The following is a 13,824-nucleotide window of genomic DNA, read 5'->3' as shown; positions in this document are numbered from 1 at the left end:
GGCTTTAAATATGGGCCAGCTGGGTATGGTAGTGCAAACCAGTGATCCCAGCACTTGGGAGGCTGAGACAGGAGGACCAGGAGTTAGCCTGGGCTACATACCAAGACCCTGTCCCATTTGGGGGGCAGGGGGGCTGATAAGCAGTTGCAGGGAAAGCAATTCAGAGTACGGGAAGCTTCATCTGCCTCGCTGGTCCAGAGTAACTGCTTTCAGACCTCATAAAGCACACCAACCCAGTCTCAAATGCATCAGGAAACTAAAATAGGAAAGTGGACCAGGGAGGTCCAGGAGGTTCTGAGACAGTCTGGACTGTCCATCCCAGCACATGTTCTCCATCAGAAAAACAGCGGGTCAAGGCCACAGGCAGTAGATGGAGCATCTGAAAACTTGCACCCGCCTTCTGTGGTTGGAAGGGTAAAAGAAACTATCATGGCCGAGGGCTTGACAGTTAGAGAGGAAGCAGATGAGCTGGTGAGGGAAAAGCTGAGCTGAGCACAGGACAGAACCCAGGCTCTCCAGCTCCCACTGCCTGAGCTGTCCCCTTTACACGTCATACCACACACAGTGTTTAGATAGAACAGAAAAGAAACAGACATCCTGAATCTCCGGGGAAGGAGGCAGGGAACAGAAAATGGGCTGTTTATTCCTGGCAGCGCCGTGTCCAAGGGGTCTTGCACCACTTTGGTCCAGCCCCAGACAACTCTCCCAGAGCCTGACTCAGAGCCCCCTGCCACTTGGTGGGTCTGAGACTGTACTGGCTTCCTGGAGGACGCGGTTAAGGCTGCTCTGCTTAGTCTCCCAGCAGAAGCCCCGCCTCGCCAGGACCCAGGAATGTGTGCTGTGGGGCAAACCATGCTAGAGGTCTCAAACCTCTAGCCTTTGGGCTGCGTTTCCCCGAGGGAACAGACGATCTCCTGCTCTGTGAGGAGGTTTGTCTCATCTCCATTCCAGCCATCTTGCTGCAGCCTCGGCTTTTTTCGGTCCTTAAGTTTGGCTGGGCCCCTCTCCCCCATCACCCTAAAGCTGTACTTGATAAACAGTGCAAACCAGACACAGAACTCCGGGCTTCCACACGGTGAACATGCCCTTCTCTCACTATACCTAATTTCCTCAGTTTTCCTGTGAATGAAAAAGTACCATTCCTTTGGTATCATAGGCTCGGCAGAGTACTTGTGTGGAGGGGACAGGTACAGAGAGGAGCAGACCCCGGACGATGTTAGCATTTACAGTAATCAAGTACTCAAGGGCCAAGGGTCGATCTAGTTCCTGTTACCCACCTCCTTTGCTGGAGGGGGAGTCTCTTATTTCCTTCCTTTGTCTGGTTTTGTTGGTTTGAAACAAGGTCTCACTGTTTCTGAAGCTGCAACTCACTGCAGCTTGTCTCTGTACCACAAATGCTAGGATCACAAGCCGACCTAGGGAAGTACAATTTTGAGCCCCACTGTGCAGATGAACTGAGTTGTATCTGGCGGTGGTGGCTCACACCTTTAATCCCAGCACTCGGAAGGCAGAGCCAGGCAGATCTCTGTGAGTTCGAGGCTAGCCTGGTCTACAGAGTGAGTTCCAGGACAGTCAGAGCTGTGACACAGAGACATCCTGTCTTAAAAACCAAAAAAAAGAAAGAAAAAAACTAAGTTGAGAGAACTTCAACAATTTGCCTAAGTTCGCACAGCTAAAGCAGTGGGAGCCCAGCCAGCCCTGTCGTCATGCCAACCACAGTGTACACCTCTAAGCCCCATGGAGGAGGCAGAATCAGTCACTGGAGCTGACCTCCCCTCGCTACTGTCAAGCATTGTGTCCACAGGTACCTGTGTCACCCCATGACATTCCCCACCACAACCCCAATAGGTGGCTTTTCATTTGAGAGAAGACAGACAGAATTGAAACAGGCTCACTGTAACCCAGGCTAGCCTCAAACTTACACTGATCCCCCTGCCTCAGCCTCCCAGATGTTGGGACTACAGGGCTTGAACCTCTACACCGGATCCACTTGTGCCTTATGCATACCTCAAAACTTGACTGAGAAAACAGTTGAGGACCGGGGATGTAGCTGAGTTGATAGAGTACTAATCTAATGAATGGGTCTGAGTTCTATAACCTGTCTGTAATATGGTCCACGGACACGGGGACAAAGCTATAACCCTAGCACTTGGGAGGCGGAGGCAAAAGGATCATAAGTTCAAGGTGATACTACGTAGGAGTTTGAGGCCAGCTTGGGCAATATGAGACCCTGTCTCAAACAAAGCAAAAGTTGAGAGGTATGTAGGATGACCCCAGACTAGGAAGACAAGGCTGGATTTCTTAACTAAAAGGCTCATCTAGTGATGAGCGTTGGTGAAGATTCTCAGGCCCCAACCCTCAACCACCCCACCCACCCCCGTCTTGCATGCACACTATTTGGTGTATGTAGCTGTTTGTGGGCTGCTGTGGCCATTCAGGGTTTAAACTACCTAAAATAGCTCTATTAGCTGGGGGTGGGGCGTGGGGAGGTGCTATGTGTCAAACACGCATTCCCCAGATAAGCCTGGCAATGACAACAGGTTATGGAAAACCACCTAGGTTTCATGATGTGGCAGATGATGGGTAGGGAAGGTTCACTTATACAGGAGGGGAGGCCTCTCAGTAAAAGCCGTCAGGATGTGCCAAGTCCCACCCCAGAGGCGGAGCCAAGACTGAGGCCCTCCAGCCTGGACTCCACCATCCCTTCAGGAACCCAAGCCAGGGCAGAGCCTGAGCCTGGTTCCTGCTGTCCCCAGCATAGAAGCAACATGCACTCATTGGCCAGGACACCAGGCATGGCCCGAGGAGTGGCTGCTGTGACTCTATGATCCCCAGGAGAAGGCCCAGCTAGCAAGCACCACCTGTTCCTAACAGCCAGCCATGTGAGTAGCTACACCCCAGCCCCTCCAGGTCCGATCCTGAAGAGGTCACTGCAATGGCTTAAGCCACTGGAGTATTCGGGAGGCACGGTTCCCACCCCACCAGGACATTACCCCTGGATGTTGAGCTCTATCTTTACTCTGAGGGAGGTTGGTGAGGGATTGAAGGGCTGGGAGCTCCAGCTCAGGCTAGGTCTCTGTGGTTTAGTAGTAAAAGTGGATGGTGTAGTGAGGAAGGAGATGAACTACATAGAGGGCAGCTGGAGAGGGAGACAGGCCATTATGGGGGACTGATGAATAAGGCCAAGAGGATGGAAAGGCATCAGGAGCTCAGTCCTGGGAGCTGTAGGGATGGAAGGAGAGCATCTCTCAGCCTAAGGTAACCAGAGAGCTGATGCAGGTCCTGGGAGAGGCCCGAGCAGGGGAGGGCAGAATCCTTCCGTATTGACTTTGATCCTAGCAACAGCAGATGCTCCCCTGTTGATAGGATCCAGGACCCCTCCCACTGGCCCTTGAATGCGGCCTCGGGCTGAGACCAGGCAGCCAAGTAAAAGAAAGCAGCAGGGTCAATCTGGAGGTTCCGCCTAGTCCCCTGGGTTCAGCCTGTTTAGAGGTTAAGGGGGGTTCCTCTGTTCTTAGCACCCCCAATTCCTTGCCAAGCATCTCCCCACCCTTCCCTCTAGTTCCCAGGAAGGGCCTGTTGCTAGTGTGGAGCGGACGAGTCAAGTTTATGGGCTGGAAGTCCTACCCGGAGGCTGTTCACTGAGCTGTAAGAGGTTCCAAGTGTAGACAGGGTGGGGGTGGGGGCCCAGGGCACTCTGTGACTTCTCAGTCCTGGCCTTTAGGGGCCTTTCACCCAGTGGCTGTCTGGCCACTGTCCTCTCTTGGCACTCCAATGTGGCCAGGCAAAGGTTGACATGCTTTGGGTAGGATGCCTTCCGGTCTAAACAGATATAAACACAGCTGCCCTGAGGCTGGAGGATGACTGAGATAAGGTGAAGCTGTCCAGTGTAGTTATTGCCTGAAGGCAGCTTCTACTAAGATAACATACAAGGAACTATGTTGCCAGAATTGAATTTCCAAGCAAAACCAAAAGCATGACTTCCCTAAGTAATTGTTTTAAGTTTCAACTGAAAAAACAGGGTATGGCCCAGTCTCAGTCTGCAGCTCCAACCTAACCCCGGCCACTCCTCCATCCAGGCATGCTGACTGCAGCTCCAGGCCCTCCATGTGCCAAGACCCATGATGCCACCCAACAACACTGGGGAGGTGGCCAGCTCCATTCCCACGGGGGCACTGGGGCTTTCCCTGGCCCTGGCAAGCCTCATCGTCATTGCCAACCTGCTCCTGGCCCTAGGCATCGCCCTGGACCGCCACCTGCGCAGCCCACCTGCCGGCTGCTTCTTCCTAAGCCTGCTACTGGCCGGGCTACTCACAGGGCTGGCACTGCCCATGCTTCCGGGTCTGTGGAGCAGGAGCCACCGGGGCTACTGGTCCTGCCTCCTTCTCCACACGGCCCCCAACTTCTCTTTCCTTTCCCTGCTTGCCAATCTGCTGCTAGTGCATGGGGAGCGTTATGTGGCTGTGTTGCAGCCACTGCGGCCCCATGGGAGTATGCGGCTAGCCCTGCTGCTCACCTGGGTCAGCCCCCTGCTCTTTGCCAGCCTGCCCGCTCTGGGCTGGAACCACTGGAGTCCTGGTGCCAACTGCAGCTCCCAAGCTGTCTTCCCAGCCCCCTACCTCTACCTCGAAGTCTATGGGCTCTTGCTGCCTGCCGTGGGGGCTGCCACCCTTCTCTCTGTCAGAGTGTTGGCCACTGCCCGCCGCCAGATGAAGGATATCTGCCGCCTGGAGCGGGCGGTGTGCCGCGATACACCCTCAACCCTGGCCAGGGCTCTCGCCTGGAGGCAGGCCAGGGCGCAGGCAGGAGCCACGCTGCTCTTCCTGCTGTGCTGGGGGCCCTACGTGGCCACACTCCTCCTGTCCGTGCTGGCCTACGAGCGGCGTCCCCCACTCGGGCCTGGCACTCTGTTGTCCCTCATCTCACTGGGCAGCGCCAGCGCCGCAGCTGTGCCCGTGGCCATGGGTCTGGGCGATCAGCGCTACACAGCCCCGTGGAGGGCCGCTGCCCAAAGATGGCTGCGAGTGCTTCGAGGAAGAGCCAAGAGCGACAGTCCGGGCCCCAGCACTGCCTACCACACCAGCAGCCAAAGCAGCATGGACGTGGACTTGAATTAGGAAACCAGCAGCTACGGCTGCCTCCCGGGAGCGATCGCCCATCTCTTCTGCCCTACTTCTTTGGATCGGAGCCCTGGCTCCGTGAGACCTCACCCTGACCAAATAAATCCCTGGCCGCCATGTCAGGTTATCTCCTTCCGCACCTCAACGCGGGAGTGGGGCAGGCTGACTGCTCTAGAAGGACCCAGACACAGTGGGGCAGGCTGACTGCTCTAGAAGGACCCAGACACAGTGGGGCAGGCTGACTGCTCTAGAAGGACCCAGACACAGTGGGGCAGGCTGACTGCTCTAGAAGGACCCAGACACAGTGGGGCAGGCTGACTGCTCTAGAAGGACCCAGACACAGTGGGGCAGGCTGACTGCTCTAGAAGGACCCAGACACAGTGGGGCAGGCTGACTGCTCTAGAAGGACCCAGACACAGTGGGGCAGGCTGACTGCTCTAGAAGGACCCAGACACAGTGGGGCAGGCTGACTGCTCTAGAAGGACCCAGACACAGACGGAGCACCAAGGAGATTTCACCTCCACGGAGGCACTGTCCTCCTGTCCAGGCACCACAAAATGCACACAGACACCGCCTCTGGGAAGTATAGTTTATTTACATTTTTAAAATCTGTAACTAGTCTCTCTTCCTCCTTTCCTTCCCCACAGAGTTGGGAAGGGAAAGAACGGGAACCTCAAAGACCTACCCCCCACATACAAAGACGCACCCCATGGCTCACACCAGCAAATCAAAGTGAAAGACACGCGGGCCTCCTAAAGGGCCCAGGGCTGGACGGGGAGGGAGGGAGGGCCTGGGAAGGCGGGTCTCCAGGGAAGACAGGGACAAGGAGTGGACAGGTCAGCTGGAGGGGTTGGAAAGCAGTCCACTGCCCTCCCTCCTTTTCCCTCTGCACCCTGCACCTCTGCTGGGGGTGGGGGCAGGGGCCTCCCTTTATCCCCCTCAACACCAGACGCCGTGCCAGAGCTGCGGCCGCTAACGGTCAGGTCTCTGGACACAAAATACTTTCGCTTTGTGGTCTCCTGACGTTGTCACCACCAGGGAGGCATCTCTGTGGACAGAAAATGGGTGAAAGGACTGAGGAACCTGAGGCCTAGTCCAAGCCCACCCCCCAGAGGTCCGAGGGCAGCTGCTCCAGCATCCCCTCTATTCCAGGTCCCTAGCTGAGTCTGCACCTGGTCCTCAAGCCAGGGAGCCGACTCAAGCACGTCCGTGAAGACCACAAGAGAATCAGCGAAGGAAGCCCCAATATGGGAGCAATTCAGAGCCCGGGGAACAGCTTCATTCCAGTCTCTTGCCTCACAATGGGTAGCTCACTGCCAGTCTGGGATAGGGCTGGACCCCAGGACTGTGACTGCACAGGTGGTCTGGCATTTATTCATCGCGGGATGCAACCAGGCACTGGGTCTCACCTCCCTTAGGAATCGCCTCCCATTCCCCAAGGACCTGTGCTACCTCCCACCAGACCCACTCTCAGGAGGGACCAGCCCTTATGCTTACTTGCTGAGGGCAAAGTCCAGGATCTCAGCAGTGTGGCCCCGGTAGTCAGTAAGCAGGCGGCCAGTCCGGGCATCCCAGAGACGAACAATGCCGTCCAGGCTACAGGTGTACACCACAGCAGTGCCAGCCTCCCACAGCAGCTGAACAATGCCCGACTGTCCCGGAATGTGACACAGTAACAGAGCAGGGCAAAAGTCAGGAGGGAGAGAAGACACTGTCCCCACCTTCAGAGAGAGGCGGGCACAGGGCCACAGAGGACAGGCTGCCCCTTAGCCGGGCACAACAGCCCACCGAGTAGGAACAAAGCCCCAGACATCATACCTGGTGCTGACATTGGTGCCGGAGTGTCTGTGTGGACAGGTCATAGATAGCCAAGGTTCCATCCAGATAGCCAACGGCGGCCAGAGGCATCCTGGGAAGCAGGAGACACAAAGAGGCTCTTGAGGCTCTAGATCCACGCACCTCCCCTCCTCCGTGGTTCTAACGCCTGGGTCCCTCCGCAAAGCCACCTCCTCCCTCGTCTCTTGGGTTCGCAGGCCAAGGCTCTGCTCACACTCACACGCTGCAGAAGCCCAAGGACTCCACAGAGTTCGACTCGCTCTCCTCCCCCTCTCCCAGGCTGGGCTGGGAGGCCACTGTCTCAGGTCTGAACACACCCACCACCTACAGGTAAGAGAAGAGGGTCACAGAAATGAGCTCCAGGCCCCTTAACTGGGGAAAAGGACAGGGGAGGGGCAGAAGGTACACACAGAAGCCCAAGCTACTTACCTTGCCAGTGGTGGCGCTGATCAGCTTGGCCTGACAGTCCACAGAGCCAGTGAGGATTAGGCTGCCATCCTGGTTGGTGGCAACACAGGTCAGGGGGCCCTGGTGACCCTCAGTCCCTAGGACAGAGCAGGGGTACACAGACTGAGTACTGTACTGGCTCTCAGGCTCCCCCAAGCCCAGGTCGACATCCTCCCCCCTCTGATACCTTTCAGTACATGGATGGGGTTTCCCTGCTTGAGGTCCCAAATCCTGATGGTACCATCTTCATAGCCTACCACAGCTCTCTTCCCTAAGGACCAAGGCACAATTGACCAAAGGACAGAGGGTACACTCAGATATACCCAGCAAGTAATAAGTAAGGAGAATCAAGTAGGGGACCCCGAAATGAGTCACCGGTAAGATCTAGCATGGGGCAGCAGGAGGCTGGGATGACTGGAGTAGCCCAAGTCACCGGATCCACCTGTACCCCAGGAAGAGGCGGTTGCTCTCACCGTCAGGGAGGACGCGGCCACAGGTTGCAGGGCAGTTGGGGCCCTGGAAGGTCTTACAGTCACCATTGGGTACCTTCCACATCCAAGTGTTACCGTCAGCTGTGCCCGCTAAGAGGACAGGTGCCCGAGGGTGCCACTCCATCCACTGGGCAGAGAGCAAGGATCAGCAAGCAAGGCCTGCTACCCAGCCTAACTAAGAGTTCGTGAACCCCACCCAAGTGTCCCTGCTTCGAAGGCTGGCAAGAACGTTACAGGTGAACAGACACATTGCTGGAGCTGGGGTGCTGTGGTTCAAGGCCAGCCTCTCCAGTACAGCTGTGCCTGCCCCTACCCCTCCCAGAAGTGCTCATCCCTACTTGAGGTCCCACAGAGTTGAGGACCACTCAAACGATCTCACCTCCAGGTCTCCTGCTTCAAAGGACCAGACTTCTTCCTTGGTGTCGACCTGCCATACTTTCAAAAGACCACTCATGTCTCCTGTGGCCACTAGGGTAGAGTCATGGCTGAAACCAGCACATGTCACAGAGTCTTTATGGCCTGCAAAGAGAAGTGGGCAGGTTTTGAGTTCAAATCTGCCTGAGAGATGTAGCAAATTCAAGGCTAGCCTTGGCTACATAGTAAATCCAAGGCCAACCCAAACTATATAACCTTAAAAAAAAAAGTGGCAGAAAAACAACATTAAAAGGTGTCTCAATGCTGGGGACATGTGACCCATGTATCTGGGCACCTTTTAAAACCAACTAACTAGAAAAAAAGGTAGAAGGGCCTCAGCAGAACAAGTCACCAAACTCACTGCCACTCCAGGGACCAGGAACCCCAGGTTTCCCACGAAGACACTGTTGACCCCACAATTCAACCACCCAAAGCCTAGGTCTCCTAGGCCAGACTCCAATCTTCTCTGTGCCTACTCCTACACCAGTACCACCTCCTCCTGTGTCCACCTTAGCCACACTCCTTTGGCCAATTAGCACTTCCTGTCTGAGTGCCTGCAAAATTTATTCTTCCAGTGTGGGTTCCTGGATCCAATCTGAGACAGAGGCTAGTCAACAGCTGCTGGGTGTTCACACAGGCCACCTGCCCAGATGTCCCCAGCCTCTCACCTGCACACTCGAAGAGCAGCTCCCCATCGCTGAGTCTCCACACAAAGGCTTTGTCATCTTCACCCCCCGTCACTGCCAAGGTGTTGGTTTTGGGGTCCAGGCTCACACAAAACACAGATGCTGTCCCAAATATAGTCCATGAAAAAGGGGATGGAACTGGGCTCTCACCTAAGTTCTGTCTTTCAGAACCTTCGGGGAAGCACACCCCCTTCCCCCACAGCCATAGGCATTCTCTCCTGGAAAGGCTATATCCAGTTCTTGTCTGAAGCATGAGGTTGTTAGAGAAATCCTTCCAAGTCCTCCTCCAGAGCATACCCCCCTGCTGTTCTGTTCCCCTTACCATCCCACTCTGAGGTACAAGCCAAGAGGTGGGTCCGTTTGCACAGCTAAGAGTACAGGATACCACCAGGCTGGGTATGAATTAAGTGACGAGAGCTTCAGGAGACTGGCTTCCTAAGAACTAGCTCCTGGGAAGATTATCGTTAATGTTCCTTATGGAGCGTCGCTTGTCTTTAATTTCCATTAGGGCTACCTCCATTCACTTTCGTCCAAGATGACTTTTTTGTTTTGTTTTGTTTTTCGAGACAGGGTTTCTCTGTGTAGCCCTGGCTGTCCTGGATCTCACTCTGTAGACCAGGCTGGCCTCGAACTCACAGAGCTCCACCTGCCTCTGCCCACCCCACCCCACCCCACCCCCAGGGCTGGGATTAAAGGCGTGCACCACCACCGATTGGCCAAGATGACTTTTTTAAAAAGAACACCAAGATCCAGAAAGCTAACAAAGGTGATAAACGGTTAAACCGCAGAGGTAGGATTTGAACCTACGTGTCTCACTTGACCCCACTGCCAAGCCTAATCCCTTTGGCCCTTCCTGTGGATTTCCTGTAGGCTTTCCTATTTGTCTCTCATAATATCCTGCCCAGGGCCAACGGGTCATACTTAAAAGTCCATCTGCACTGACCTGAGGTGATCCCCTCAAAGGCCTACCTGAGTGCAATGCAAAGGTGACCTCGCTATCATCCGGGCCCTCCATGCTGCCGACCACCCCTTCCTGGGGTTCCAGGACCCAGCCCTCGTCATTGCCGTCTTCCTCCTCTTCCTCTTCCTCAAAGTCCACGTCTTCCATCTCCTGGGCCAGATCATCTGCTTTGGGGAAAGGGTTAAAAGATGGATCTCGAAAGAGAGAAGAGGAATGGGGTGAGGGGTGAAGAGGAGTGAATCGGGCCACGCTAGCTAGGGTGGGTCATGTGGCCAGAGGTTAAGGTGTCGTCCCACACGTACCGAGCAGGAGGAGAGCGCTTGGGGGGCGGGGAAGGGGAAAGAGGCTAGGTCTGAAGACCTGGCGTTGGCCAGCGACCGTGTGGGAAGAGAGGACAGAGGGCATGATGGGAAGGGGGTGTGTGAGGGGAAGGGCCAGGGGAGGCGTCAGGGAACCCCCACCCAGCCAGGCCTCGAAACTAAGTGTGGGGGGTAGGGAAGGAGGGACGGGAGGGAAATGTCGGTAGGAACGACCGGTAGGGAAGGGGGGAGGGGGGAGCAGCAGGGGTCAGAGGCCAGGGGTGAGCGCCTCCTGTCCCATGGCCTCCGGAGCGACAGTTCTCACCCGGGTCGGGCGGGCCTGGATCCAGCTCTACCACTTCAATGATCTCTTCATCTCCGTGGAAGCTGAGAGTCTCCAGCGGCGGGGTGTCAGCGGCCGCTCCGCTCTCCGATTCCGACTCCATGCGGCGAAACCTACCGATCCACTTCTCTGGGCCCAAACGCCTCCCAGAGTCAGCTCTGCGCGACGACGCGGAACTCGAGCCCCTCCTCCCGGGAGGAAGTAGGCGTAGGTGACTCCCGGCCGAAAGAGCGACGGAATCCCGACCAATCGCGACGGAGGTGGACCGACAGGGCCGCCAATCACAAGGCAGAACTGGGATGACCAGGCCGGGGCGTGGCGGGAGAACCCAAGCTCCGCCCGACATGACTCCGCCCCCAGCTGGAGGGAAACAAGCGAGCGTGCGCGCCTCCGGGGTCTCCTGGGAGGAGTAGTTCTCCCGGGCCCTCTGCGCGGACTTCTGGGAAATGTAGTTTCTGATCTGTAGGCAGGACGGAAGGCGCGGGGGAGGCCCCTTACGCAAACTACAATTCCCGGCGGGGAGCGCAGTGAAGGGGGGTGGGACCTGAACATGGCGGCGGTGGTAGCTGCAACGGCGCTGAAGGGCCGGGGGGCAAGAAATGCCCGCGTCCTCCGGGGTAAGGAGAGGGACCCCCGGGAGGGCAGAGCTCTAAAAGATCCCATTCCCTTCACATCCCACTCGGCACGACAGCAGGAAGTCAGGATGCTAATTGCTGCCCACACCTCTCTGCAGGATCTTAGAGTCTGGGGGTGAAAGATGCTCTAGAGGTCACCCAATCTAACCCCTGCGTTCAGGTTACACAGCATGTCTAGGGTCTTGCTGCTAGAGGGAGTCCCAAAGAAGCCCTTATTGTCCCGCGTTCCAGGGGTTTCACACTCACCGCAGTGCAGAGGAAAGAGCCTGGGCTGCTGGAGGCTTGAGTTCTAGCTCTGGGTAATTAGCAGTTTGACCTTGTGCGAAGCAGCTCGTCTCTCGGGGCTTCAGTTTCTTCTTCTATAGTACGAGGGGAATGGAGTTGGCTAACCTTACGGATAGCTAAGGTGCCGCAGTTTTAAAACAGTTCCCCGGATTTCCTTCATACGTATGTCTCCGGTGACTCCCTCTGCAGTCCTTCTCAACCTGTCTTCTGAATAGAAAGAACAGCAGCGAAGCTCGCGGTCCTGGCACCAGGCTGAGGAGCCCGCAGTGACGTGGAAGTAGCTTCCAAAGGTGTCACCTCGATGGCGATTTTCCCATTTCTCTTTGAATTCTTCACAGCACTTGTTACTCCAAACTGCAGACACTCCCCTCCCTCATCTCCTATCCTGACCCGCGGTTCTTGGATTCACAGGGATTCTCTCTGGAGCCACAGCTAACAAGGCTTCCCAGAACAGGACCAGAGCACTGCAGAGCCACAGCCCCCCGGAGTCCAAGGAGGAACCTGAGCCCCTCTCTCCTGAGCTGGAATACATTCCCAGAAAGAGGGGCAAGAACCCCATGAAAGCTGTGGGACTAGCCTGGTGAGTTTTAACTGCCCCTTTGCCCACCGCTGCACCGAAGGGATGTCGGGACCTAGAAACTTAAGTTGCAGATGGTGAGCTGAATCCAAGGGAAGAGAATTGCGGCCTTCAAGGGATGGAATCTCGGAGTGAGGCGGGGGTTGGGAGGGGGGACAATGTGTAACATTGGGGAGACAGTGGCTTTTCTGTGGAGCGAGTTGAGCTGATCCGATTCGCACTTGGGGTTACTGGTTTCATCCTTTTGGGAGCTGGGGAAAGGGGCTAGACCATGTAATTAATTAAAATTGTGTTAGAATATGTTGTGTAGAAGCTAGAAATGGTTCTGTGAGTTTGTTTCTGATTCTGGCTTTAATCCATATCATTCATTGGCCAACATTAAAAGGAAAAGGAAGGGAAATTAACATTTTTTTTTCCAGCAAGTGCCTGATGTATGACAGTACGTCGTCGTACAATGTTTTAAGCTTTCTGAGGTAAATGTACTTCTGTCTCACCAAGGAGGGAACTGAGGCTCCCGGCTGGGATTCTCACCAGGTCATGACTTCATGCTCTTTGGCCCCTACCAAGACCCCCTTTGAGTACTAGTTGCTCAGATTAAGACTGTTGGCTGATGATATACCTTAGTGGTTAAGCACATGCTTAACATTCTGGAAGTCCTAAATTCCATCTGCAGCACCAAAAAGAAAAAGAGGGGTCTGGGAAGGGATGTGAGACAGTTTAGGCAGAGAGGACCTCTCCTAACTCACAGAGGGCTACTTACACTGTCACACATGAGCATTCAACAGTAGTACATAGTACAGAGGCCCACGAATATCAGCCATAAAAAGGTAGGCAGGACCACACTGGGCCTTTAGTGCCATGCCTAGGAGTCTGGAGTTGGCCAGGATATAATAGAGAGCTATTACAGTATCTTAAGCAGGCAGTAGCAGGATCAGATTTGTGGGTTCCCTCCAGCAGCCAGCACAAAGGACAGGTAGACACAAGTATCACCACCACAGCATTTATCCATTTGGCAAAGCTGGACTGATTCTTCCAGCTCCTCTGGCTCAGTCCCAGTCCCTGCCCAAACCCGGTGCACATCTCCCCATCCCTAGGGCCATCGGCTTCCCCTGCGGTATCCTCTTCTTCGTCCTCACCAAGCAGGAAGTGGACAAGGACCGTTTGAAGCAGATGAAGGCTCGGCAGAACATGCGGGTGGCCAACACGGGCGAGTATGAGAGCCAGAGGTTCAGGGCTCCCTCCCAACAAGCCCAGTTCCCTGAAACAGGGTCTGGGGTACCAAACTGAGTGAGGATCACTGCATCCTTGTACTAATCCATTGACTGGAGTCCTGTGTGGCTAATTGTGGTCATTTCCTTGAAGCCCACCAGAGGGCGCATGATGCTCCAGCTGCGGCCAGCACCCACCTCTTCAACAGAGGAACCAGCCAAAAGCAAATAAAGTTATTAAATACTGGCATGGAAAGGAAGCAGGGCTGACTTTGTAAGCCTCAGGGAGGGGAGGGGCAGAGTGGGGCTGGCTGCTCATCCCTGTTCCCTCACAGAAGACCCGTGTTCCTAGCTGGGTAGTGAAGTAACCACAGACTTGAGCGCAACAAGCCTGGGAATAGCCCTGGAGACCCAAGCCTTCAGAGCCACTAGTCAGGAAGGCAGGTCCCCATGTAGCCTTAAACTAGTTAGAATCAGTCAGGCATGGGCATCTTTAATCTCACCACTCAGAAAGCAGAGGCA

The 13,824-nt window shown here is 55.3% G+C and overlaps 3 protein-coding genes across 4 annotated transcripts; 2 read left to right on the top strand and 1 right to left on the bottom strand.

Annotated features, from left to right (window-relative positions):
- Positions 1-4,121: 4,121 nt before the first annotated feature.
- Gpbar1 (G protein-coupled bile acid receptor 1) lies at positions 4,122-5,117 on the top strand. The gene has a single exon (XM_059278866.1). It carries the CDS (start codon positions 4,122-4,124, stop codon positions 5,115-5,117), a length of 996 nt encoding a protein of 331 aa, XP_059134849.1.
- A 578-nt stretch (positions 5,118-5,695) lies between these two features.
- On the bottom strand, positions 5,696-10,799 carry Aamp (angio associated migratory cell protein). 2 transcript variants are annotated; one of them, XM_059278643.1, is made up of 11 exons: positions 10,580-10,799; positions 9,964-10,122; positions 8,977-9,096; positions 8,274-8,413; positions 7,877-8,021; positions 7,591-7,674; positions 7,386-7,501; positions 7,177-7,280; positions 6,939-7,029; positions 6,618-6,772; positions 5,696-6,168 (listed from the first exon to the last, which is right to left on the bottom strand). In XM_059278643.1, the coding sequence occupies exons 1-11, from the start codon at positions 10,698-10,700 to the stop codon at positions 6,093-6,095; spliced, it is 1,311 nt and encodes a 436-aa protein (XP_059134626.1). In that variant the 5' UTR covers positions 10,701-10,799; the 3' UTR covers positions 5,696-6,092. The 2 variants fall into 2 exon arrangements, with proteins under 2 accessions (XP_059134626.1, XP_059134627.1); XM_059278644.1 differs by having other exon boundaries at positions 9,964-10,119; positions 10,580-10,798.
- Positions 10,800-10,897: 98 nt separating this feature from the next.
- On the top strand, positions 10,898-13,552 carry LOC131923546 (probable hydrolase PNKD). The gene is made up of 3 exons (XM_059278652.1): positions 10,898-11,214; positions 11,929-12,097; positions 13,189-13,552. The coding sequence occupies exons 1-3, from the start codon at positions 11,148-11,150 to the stop codon at positions 13,379-13,381; spliced, it is 429 nt and encodes a 142-aa protein (XP_059134635.1). The 5' UTR covers positions 10,898-11,147; the 3' UTR covers positions 13,382-13,552.
- The last annotated feature ends 272 nt before the right edge of the window (positions 13,553-13,824 follow it).

This window comes from Peromyscus eremicus, chromosome 13 (genome assembly GCF_949786415.1).
Source record: "Peromyscus eremicus chromosome 13, PerEre_H2_v1, whole genome shotgun sequence".
Lineage (NCBI taxonomy): Eukaryota > Metazoa > Chordata > Mammalia > Rodentia > Cricetidae > Peromyscus > Peromyscus eremicus.
This window is presented reverse-complemented; position numbering and strand designations above follow the sequence as displayed.

Excerpts from the sequence above, each read along its gene's own strand:
- Gpbar1 (XM_059278866.1), top strand. The coding sequence starts at position 4,122 with ATGATGCCACCCAACAACACTGGGGAGGTGGCCAGCTCCATTCCCACG.
- Aamp (XM_059278643.1), bottom strand. The coding sequence starts at position 10,700 with ATGGAGTCGGAATCGGAGAGCGGAGCGGCCGCTGACACCCCGCCGCTG. Across the intron at positions 7,502-7,590 it reads CCCCATCCATGTACTGAAAG|GGACTGAGGGTCACCAGGGC; the intron begins GTATCAGAGGGG and ends GCTCTGTCCTAG. Across the intron at positions 6,169-6,617 it reads CTGGACTTTGCCCTCAGCAA|AGATGCCTCCCTGGTGGTGA; the intron begins GTAAGCATAAGG and ends TTCTGTCCACAG.
- LOC131923546 (XM_059278652.1), top strand. The coding sequence starts at position 11,148 with ATGGCGGCGGTGGTAGCTGCAACGGCGCTGAAGGGCCGGGGGGCAAGA. Across the intron at positions 11,215-11,928 it reads AAATGCCCGCGTCCTCCGGG|GGATTCTCTCTGGAGCCACA; the intron begins GTAAGGAGAGGG and ends TTGGATTCACAG. Across the intron at positions 12,098-13,188 it reads AAAGCTGTGGGACTAGCCTG|GGCCATCGGCTTCCCCTGCG; the intron begins GTGAGTTTTAAC and ends CCCCATCCCTAG.